Source organism: Henckelia pumila, chromosome 2 (genome assembly GCF_033568475.1).
Source record: "Henckelia pumila isolate YLH828 chromosome 2, ASM3356847v2, whole genome shotgun sequence".
NCBI classification, from domain to species: domain Eukaryota; kingdom Viridiplantae; phylum Streptophyta; class Magnoliopsida; order Lamiales; family Gesneriaceae; genus Henckelia; species Henckelia pumila.
The window spans coordinates 121,900,139-121,910,591 of NC_133121.1; the positions used below are offsets into that span (position 1 = coordinate 121,900,139).

At 35.3% G+C, this 10,453-nt stretch overlaps 1 protein-coding gene across 3 annotated transcripts in view; it reads left to right on the forward strand.

Annotated features, from left to right (window-relative positions):
• Positions 1-10,453, forward strand: part of LOC140884098 (exocyst complex component SEC6-like) — a 28,623-nt gene extending 18,170 nt beyond the window's left edge. For all 3 annotated transcript variants that reach the window (XM_073290765.1, XM_073290766.1, XM_073290767.1), the window contains 8 exons: positions 355-399; positions 986-1,064; positions 4,674-4,743; positions 4,926-5,013; positions 5,101-5,190; positions 9,466-9,582; positions 9,720-9,782; positions 10,114-10,453. In XM_073290765.1, the coding sequence (XP_073146866.1) occupies positions 355-399; positions 986-1,064; positions 4,674-4,743; positions 4,926-5,013; positions 5,101-5,190; positions 9,466-9,582; positions 9,720-9,782; positions 10,114-10,245 (684 nt within the window). In that variant the 3' untranslated portion in view covers positions 10,246-10,453. The remainder of the gene's footprint in view (positions 1-354; positions 400-985; positions 1,065-4,673; positions 4,744-4,925; positions 5,014-5,100; positions 5,191-9,465; positions 9,583-9,719; positions 9,783-10,113) is intronic.

The following is a 10,453-nucleotide window of genomic DNA, read 5'->3' on the forward strand; positions in this document are numbered from 1 at the left end:
GGAGTTAGCATAATTGTTGATCTATTTTAGAGTACTTTGTGGACCACTGGTCCACCTCTTGTACACTACCTCATTGTTCCTGGTAGATATGGACAGATGGTAAGTTGTATAGTACATGCCTCAACTTGTCACCTCGGGAAATTCTCATGCCTTAGAAGTTTTCTATATAATCCGTCACAAGAATAATCTTGTTCTGATCAGTTTTTTGGAGAATGGTCAAGTAGAACACCTTGTTTATTACCGAATCACTTTTTAGGTGAATAAGGCATTAATTTAATTATCTTTATGCCTGGATTTATTATACGTTTACAGAAGAATATTAATCTTTCTGAAAATGTTCCTTTATCAAAATAGGTTAATTTTGAGGATGTCTGCAAAGGCTTTCTGGAGGTTGCAAAGGTATATTGATATCCCTTTAACTTTCGATTATGCACTTCGTCAATAAACCTTTATTTGTTTCTATCCTACATGATATTTTCATCATATACTGTATCTCCCTTGTCACTGACTATATGCTCTTATTTGCCGCAATTCTTTTTGTCTGTGTTTTTCCTTTTACTGTGAAGCATGACTCACTAAGACCAGCTATTTGGATTTTAAGCATTGTCACAAAACTTCAATGTGGTTCAATTTCGGAAAGTGTTTTACTTCAATGTTTGTCACGTGGTTGGTTGGATGCATCTTTTCCTTTCTTTTCTTGTTGTTGTGGTTGTGGTTTGCCCTACAAGAAGTAGATTTTTTTGGTTCAAGCGGCTCAGTGCATTGAGTCATTCAAAAGCTGTCATCATTACTTAGTCATTCCTTGAATCTCTCTAGCTTTCCTTCAAAGATTTCCTGTTTCACCACATGATCATGAACAAATTGTTGGATCACACTTACACTAGACTAAGCTATATGTCAATGTTTTCTGTTTTGGTCTTTTGGAGTGAAAAATTTTAATCTCGACTGAATTGTTTGATAAAGCTATACTTGTCTAATAATTCAGGAAGCTGTTTATCAAACCGTAATTGTCGTTTTTGAGGATCCTGGAGTTCAAGAATTATTCGTAAAGCTGTATCAAAGAGGTAAATCAACTTTTCTGACTTCCACTAAATCGTTGAAATGTTTTCCCTATCATGTCGGACTGCTACAGAAAGGTAACCCCTCTAGATTACTGTTCATAATATCTTCAGAACTTGCAAGTTAATAGACCGTCAAGTGGCATAACAAATAAGTTTTTAGTTATTATTACTTCACATGCTCAATTACTAAAAAAATTAATTTTTTTAAACAACTCAAATTTGAATGATAATATATGACTATTTTTTTTTATATAAGAAACGATAATAATATTATATAGATAAGAGGGATAATTAGTTAATCACAAGATAATATATGACCAAATTAACAATATAAAACTTTGAAGGTGACAATCAGAGATCTATTTGTGGTTTTTTATGAAAGAGAAAATAGGCTGTTTTATTTTCCTTAAACTGAAAAAGTGAAAATACAAGGAACTTTTTAAAACTCTACGTCTAACTAGAAATCTGAAACTAAGGAATACAATATATATTGATTATCCTAATCCTAAGAATTAAAATAAAAATGCATAAAGATAAAATCCTATCTAATCTTAATTAGTTGATAATCATTCAGTATTTAATATTCAACACTCCCCCTCAAGTTGGGTCATATAGGTTCAACATGCCCAACTTGGAACACAATTCCTCAAAAGTAAGCCGGTGAAGGGCCTTTGTCAAAATGTCCACAACTTGTAATTGAGTAGGAATGTAACTCAGCTTAACAATTCCCTTTTCAACCTTCTCACTGATAAAGTGTCGATCCACTTCAATATGTTTGGTCCGATCATGATGAACTGGATTCTTGGATATGCTGATGGCTGCATGGATATCACACATAAGTTCCACAGGGTGATTACCTGCTATCTTCAACTTGTTAAGAAGTCTCTTGATCCACATTCCTCCACAAATTCCATGAGCTAAAGATCGAAATTCAGCTTCCGCACTACTACGAGCTACAACTGATTGTTTCTTGCTTTGCCATGTCACCAAATTTCCCCATACAAATGAACAGTATCCCGAAGTAGAATGCCTATCTGTTGGAGACCCAACCCAATCAGCATCACAGTAAATTTTAACTGTTTTGATGGACTCTTTTCTAAAGAGTAGTCCTTTTCCAGGAGTACTTTTTAGATATCTTAACACCGTATGCAGCTCCCATGTGTTTTCAGTAGGGTTGTTTATGAATTGACTAATAACGCTCACAAAAAATCCGATATCTGGCCGCGTATCCGACAGGTATATAAGTTTGCCTATTAGCCTTTGATATCTCCCTTTGTCATCTGGAGGACTATCTATATTTGTTCCCACCTTGATGTTTGGATCCATGGGTGCGTCAACTGGTTTGCATCCCAACATACCAGTTTCCTTCAGAAGGTCTAGAACATATTTTCGTTGTGAGATTGAGATTTCTTCTGATGATCTTGCTACTTCCATTCCCAAAAAAATATCTAAGGTGTTCGAGGTCTTTCATTTCGAATTCTTTCTAGAGTTGAAGCTTTCACATGTGACATTTCTTCCTCGTGATTCCTTGTAAGAACAGTGTAGTCCACATAAACAATGAGTATTGTAGTCTTTCCTTTCCCCAATTGCTTTACAAATAAAGTGTGATCAGCTTGACATTGGGTGTATCCATCCCCCTTCAAGACATTGGCAAATCGGAAAAACCAGGCCCTAGGTGATTGTTTGAGACCATAAAGTGACTTTTGTAATATGCACACTTTATTGTTTGTGACTGCTGATGCAAAACCAGAAAGAATGTCCATGCATACTTCTTCTTCAATATCTTCATTAAGGAATGTGTTTTTCACATCAAGTTGATGCACTAGCCAATCTAAGTTGTCAGCAATTGATAAGAGGACTCGAACGGTGTTGAGTCTCGCTACTGGAACAAAAATTTATTGTTAGTCAATACCATATGATTGTGTGTACCCTTTGGCTTCAAGTCGTGCTTTGAACCTTTCTATACTTCTATCAGACTTGTGTTTGACCGTGAAAATCCATTTGCAACCAACTGTTTTCTTTCCTGGTGGAAGATATCCTAATCCTAAGAATTAAAATACAAATGCATAAAGATAAAATCCTATCTAATCTTAATTAGTTGATAATCATCCAGTATTCAACACTATATAATCAAATAGTAAGCAGAAAACAACTGTGATGCAATCCAACATCTTACTGTATGATATTAAATATGATTTTATTAGTAAATAAATCTAAAATCATTACTTTCAGAGCGAAGTTTCATATTGCGTTCGTTAACTTATTTCTGTAGCAATACAAGTACATTTCAGTTTACAACTTTTTATATCTTCGTGAATGTTTAGTCAAACATAAGTGAATTGACAGCTCATCTTATGGTTTTTAAACTTGAAGCTACACAATGAAATCAAATTCTATATTTGCTAGATCTTAATTTATGTTATTTGATAGTTTTGAAACTTTAGTAGCATATTTCCTCTCGATTTTTCAAGATTAAGCAATAAAATTATGCAAATAATTTGTGAAATTATTGTACACAATGTACTTAGATTATTAAATAGTTAATTGTACCAAACTTCACATACTAATGAAGTACAAAAATAAACTTTTACATATTTTCGACCTCAAACATGCCCTGGTACTAAATGAGAAAAGAAATCAGTTAATACAGAAAATATGGAAACCATGCTTAAATTTGCTGCACAAGACTAAAATTGAAAGAATAAAGAATTAAAAAAATCTGCATCTTCTTGGCTCAATACAGCTATGTGCCAAAAATTTGCAACTTTCCTTGCCTCTTGTGGAATCCTTCTTGGCCAATCCCATAATTATTTTGTCAACTCCCACTTCCAGTGCCTTTTGTCCATGTTTTTCATCTGTTGTCAACTTATGGTACTATTTCACCTAAACTATGCAGCAACCATGTAATGGGAAACATAATTGCTTGGTGCAGTTTCCCCATGTCACTTATGCCAGGAACTTACCTGTCGAACCAATTTTTTTTCGAATGTTGATTCCTCAAAATTAGATTGAATTGCACGGAAAAAGGTAGAATTCTAAAATTTAAACTAATCTTCGTCATTTTCTGTTCCCCTCTTCTTGATCCTGAGTTTTAAATTATTTCTAATCTAGTCTGGACTCTGGATCAATCCTAACAGTTCCATGTATGCAAGACATCTGATTTATTTTTATAGCACTTCTTAAAAAATGCATAATCAATCTCAGAAAGGCAATTATATACTATTCATCAGAACTTATTCCTTGTTAGAAATGCATTCCAAGTTTCCTATCATAGGCTTGTCTTTCGGTGAACAGAATGGTACCATTATCAATCTCTTGATTCACATTTTACTTTTTAGACACGGAAGATCAACGGTTTCTAATAATAGTTTCCTTCTGCTTACAATTATCTAAATGTAAATACTTACCTGTTATGGTTGTATCGAAACTTTCTGGCTACTTCCTTTTCTAAAAAATGCAAAACTATTGATGGTATACCAATATGTGAATCATATGATGTTGAATGGAATATATAAAGGCAACCAAAGGAATCATACTTGAATTTCGTCAAATATATGATTTTAGTGCGCCTTGGATGATCATGAAGAGCTGAGCATTTGTTTCATGTTCCAGATTGGTTGGAAGGACAAGTCACCGAGTACCTAGTTAAAACATTTGATGATTATTTTACAGACGTCAAGATGTAAGTTATTTCAATCAACTTGCATAAATCTTATAAGTGGTTCTGAACAATTCAAATCTAGTTTGATTTCGCTGATTCCAGATGAAAGTTGTATTAAAAAAAAATTCCATATGAAAGTCATGGGTTTTTAGAATTTATGCAATGATGTTAGTCTTTTTCAATTGTTTAATTGCTGTTTGAAGGTACATTGAAGAAAGATCATTTAGGCGATTTGTTGAGGCTTGCGTGGAAGAAACTGTTGTTGTTTATGTTGACTATCTTCTAGTACAGGTGCTTAACATGAAATACTGCAACTGAATTCCCATTAGATGCATGTACCTCATCTTGTTTACATTGATGATGCTGTTTCCTTTCAAGAAAAATTATATCAAGGAAGAGACGATAGAGAGGATGAAACTAGACGAAGAGCTTCTCATGGACTTCTTCCGGGAGTATATAAGTGTTTCGGTAATCACTTTTGCGCTTTAATGGTACTTGAACTGGTAACTTCCAAAACCTAATATTCCCTCTCCCACAGTCCCACTCAATAAATAAATGACAAGAGAGCCATGTACGTTTAATACATTACCACTCTTTTGTTGGCATTACATCCACCTTTATCGTTAAGTTCCCACTCAATAAATAACTCATGATAGAAATGTACCTTTAATGCATTACTACTCTTTTTGTTGGCATTGACTCCACTTTTATCATCTAGTTCATCCATTTCCTTTGGAATTGAGGCTGGTACGATGATGATATATGCTTGTGCACAACTTGTAAAGTTACTATATGGTATGAGTGATTAAAGAATTATAGATTTCTAATCATGAAACATCCTTTGTTTGGTTCAAGAATTACCTCCTCCCAATCTGAAATCATTCATCTCATTCGATGAGAGAAGTAAAAAGGAAATAAGATAGGATGTGGAGAGGAAAGAAACGTAGGAGAAATAGATTAGTGACGGCAACTTGCAGATTACATGGTTGCAAATGTGAGTCAATATTGAAGTTGAAATTTTCCCAACATCTTAGGGATATCTTTACTCTTTAAGGATCCAAAGCTTGGCGTTACTAAACTTTTTTTTTTATATAGGAAACTCGAATATTATATATAAAATTGCGGAAGATAATTACTAGTGTCAACCAAAGGTCAACACTCCACAAAAAGCTAACAGCTCAAAAAGAAATAATGTTCCAATCCCTATACACGTCTGACACTGAAAAAGATTAAAAATCCATAGCTGATTGAAGCCACCAAGGAACCCTAAACTTAATCTTGTCCCAGCAATCAACAACCGAGTCTTCTATATCTTCAAAAATCCTCTTGTTTCTCTCCAACCACACTGACCAACAATTGCAATGAGCTACCGTATTCCATAAAGTCCTCCCTTTCCTTCCCAAAACACGTCCTAGGTCCAGCTCAAACAGATCTCGAATATTTTTGGCACAACCCAGACTATTTTCAAATCAACCAAAGCGTTACTCCAAAGCGAGTGGACAAAAGGACAATGTAAAAGCAGATGATCTTGAGTCTCCAAGTGCTGCTTACATAAAACACACCAGCTGGGACCGAGAGAACAAGAGGGATTCCTTCTTTGCATCACCTCAAAAGTCGGTAGTTTACCAAGAGCAGCAGTCCATGAGAACACTTTAACTTTAGAAGGAATTGGCATCTTCAAAATGACATGAAAAAGCGGAAAAGGTGTAGGAATTTACAGAACACGATAGATTGGAGAGAAAATATTATTTCCTATTTTTCTGTTCATACAAACTTAACAATTGATACACTTTAAATAGACAGAAACAACTCGGAATAATATCCCACCAAATCTGTGAGATATTTTATTTCTTTCAAATAAAATCAAATCATATCTTGAACAAATCTTTCCAAAATAAACTTCTGGCACTCCCCCCTCATGTTGGTGCGAATATATCTGTCATACCCAACTTGCTGACTTGTTCTTAAAATACTTGTCTTAACAGCCCCTTGGTTAGGACATCAGCTAACTGCAAGGTACTCGGAACAAAAGGAGTACAAATTATGCCTTCTTCAATCTTCTCTTTCATGAAGTGGTTGTCAATCTCATCGTGTTTGGTCCTTTCATGTGACACGGGATAATGGACAATACTAATAGCTGCTTTGTTATCACAATATAACTTTATGAGAAAGTTCATTGTTTTAGTTCCTCCATAACCCTTTTTAACCATAACACCTCACATACTCCTTGATCCACTGACCGAAACTCAGCCCGTGCACTGCTTTGAGCAACTACATTCTGTTTTTACTTCTCCAAGTTACCAAATTCCCCCATACAAATGTGCAGTACCTTGATCGATCTTCGATCAATAATTGATCCTGCCCAATCTGCGTCAGTGTATACTTCAATCTCTATCTTCTCATTTTTTTTAAAGAATATGCCCTTCCCAGGAGTTCTTTTTAGATATCTTAGAATTCGGTACACGGCTTCAAGATGTTCGGTATAAGGTGAGTGCATAAATTGGCTTACCAAACTCACCACGACGGCAATGTCAGGCCGTGTGTGAGCTAGATAAATCAGCTTTCCAACTAATCTTTAATATCTCCCAGTATGAACTGGAATGTCATCTTTGATGTCTCCTAGCTTAGCATTTGCTTCCAAAGGAGTATTTGATGGTTTGCAACCACTCATTCCAGTTTCTTTCAGAAGATCTAGCACATATTTCGTCGATATATTAGGCCTGATTTGATTTGATTAAATATGTTGTGATTTTATTTGTTTAAAATAAATTTAGGAGGTAATTATTAGGATTAAAATATTTCCTTATTTTGTGAGATTTGGTCTCGTACTCTTTCTTCTATTTAACCGTGTATTGAGATATGGTTTGATATATGAAAAAACAGAGATTTCAGTTCTTCTTCTTCATTTTCTCTCGGTGCATTATTTACATGGTATCAGAGACCGGCTCTCGGTCATGAATTTCGAAGCCGCTATGGTCGGCGTAGACTCAAAATCGTCTGGGTCAACCACCGGTGACAGCGCACCATCCTTGGAAGGAGGAAACTGACCAAATCCAAATATTTCCATGTCTGATTCCCTCCAAATCACCATACACAGATTTAATGGGAAAAATTACCTTGAATGGGCTCAATCCGTGCACTTGGTAATAGATGGTAAAGGGAAGCTCGGACATTTGAATGGAGAAATAAAGCCACCAGCTTCAAATGATCCGTAATACAAACAATGGTGCTCGGAAAATTCTTTGGTGACTGCCTGGCTTATTAACTCGATGGACCCGGTCCAGAGTCAATACCACTTGTTTGAAGGGCCCGAACACCACCATTAGTAGCTTTATAGCTGCTGCCTGACTTTTTGTTATAATTTGCTGGTTTACCATGGATATTCCAGCATGTCTCCACCGTGTGCCACGGCTTGTGGCACCTTTCACACCAGATTTTTGGCTTATCTCCAGATTTGTGGTTTCAAACAATAATATTAGCAATGCTACACAATATCAAGCAGTGTTCTAAAAGGCACCGTCTAGGCGCTAAGTTGTCACCCACAGCCCGATTTTTTCCAAAGGTGTCGCCTCTGGGCTTTTCCGCATAAAATGGCCGCCCAAGGAGCGACTGGCTGCCTAGGTAGTTCGAAATCCTCCTAGGGCTTCATGGCGCCGCCTAAGTGGATTAATATTATACATATCGTATAGATTAATATTTCCATATCACCTCTTCCCTATGTAAATATAACTTCACGAAGAAGAATTTGTATCGGACGAAGAGAAAGAAGATATCATGGATTGAATTTGGATCGAATATACAGGAAGTGTTGGAGAAATATAGAGATGAATAAGAACATTTTAGGGATTTAGTCTTAAAAAAAATCGCCCAGATGTCTAAGCTCTAGGCGGTCCTATAAGAATTAATCAATGTCACAATAAACAAATCATATGAGATTTCAATTTACCAATTATATTTTGAGTAAAAAGTCACACATCCAAGCAATATCAACAAGAAATATAAACTTGATTATAAAAATGAAAATGTAAAACATTAAAAACACATCAAACCTAGTCTTTCCCAAAAATGCATGCTCATAAGTAATTGTCTTGATGCAATACTTCACAAAAATTTAATAGAAAATTAGAATTTTATGTTTTTTAAAAAATAAATAGCGGGCCAGACTCACCCACTCCAACCGGCAACCCAAACAGGCCGACCCGTTTTGGCCTACCTTCAAATGGGTCAATAAAATCGTAACCGAACCCGCCTACTTTCTATGGCAGAGCAGGCTGGCCTAATCGGCCTAGCTTGTTCGACAGGTTTGTCGAGTTCTACAAGTTAAAAATTGTTGTATTGTCCATATTCTTATTTACTTGTATATTTATTTATCCTCATATTATAGATCCTTATTATGTCATCACAGGAGTTAAACGGTGCCTTATTAGGTAGTTTGTCTCGATTACTTTAGGATCTAGGCTGGGATGATGACGATATATGCTTGAGTACCATTTGTGTGTGAATTTACTTATCCTTGTAGATTCATTGAATTAACGACCATGATGATCTTCCATATATACTGGGGGTTGTCATTTGTCAAGAGTTCAATGATTTATGCATTCAGTTCTACGAACCACTTAATATGTTTTTTACTTCATGTTGTTGTAAAGTAAAAGCATGTGACATCCATAGGGCCGAGTTTATTGATTATGTGTCTCTATGGAGGCTTTCCTATACATCTTACATATTTGTCATATATTACAGAAAGTTGAAAATAGAGTGCGGGTACTTTGTGATTTGAGAGAACTTGCTTCATCGGAGAGCCCAGATTCATTCATACTTGCATATACAAATATTATCGAACATCAACCAGACTGTCCTGTGAGTGCTAATGTATCTTTAATTATCAATTAGTCGAACCTCTATAGAAATTTGTCCTTTTTTTGTTATGAATTGATTGGAAAGTAGAAAGATTGTTTATCGATTTTATTGTTTACTTTATTCTTTCATGTATACAGCCTGAAGTGGTAGAAAAAATTGTGGGCTTACGAGAAGGAATACCTAGGAAAGATGCCAAAGAGGTAAAGCATTATCTGCACATGTTCTCCTAGATAGTTAAGTTGGAGCGTAATTTCTTCTTGAATTGTCTTTTCCAATACAGTTAATTGTACCGTTTGAATATATTTGTGCATCGACCAGTTTAAAGACCATGGTCAAGGAGAATAAAGTGTAACCGATTCTGAGATTGTTGTGTTGATTGTGCACTTAACTCACTGCATTTTTTGTGTCGTAACTACCGAATATTATATAATTATCCAAAAGTTAACGCCTTGGAGTTTAGGTAACTTGGTTTTTCACGTAATTATATATTAGTTCTTTAGGTCCATGACAATCTCTCACCTTGATATACAGGTTATTCAAGAATGTAGAGAAATTTATGAAAATACTCTGATTAATGGCAATCCTCCGAAGGGCGGTTTTGTTTTCCCAAAAGTGAAGTGCTTAACGACGGCAAAAACTTCTCTATGGCGAAAGTTGACCTAGTCGGAGAACTGGTAGTGAGAAGTGAGAACCATACTTATCGGATTTCCTAATATTTCCCGGTTTTATTTGATTCATTGCGGTGGTATCGTTTTATATTTACATGCACGCAATGGGCATACGTAAATTATATTTTGACTTGACATATTTTGTACTTATTTATAATTTATGTCTGAGATATAAATATATAATGAGATTAGAGTATTTCCTA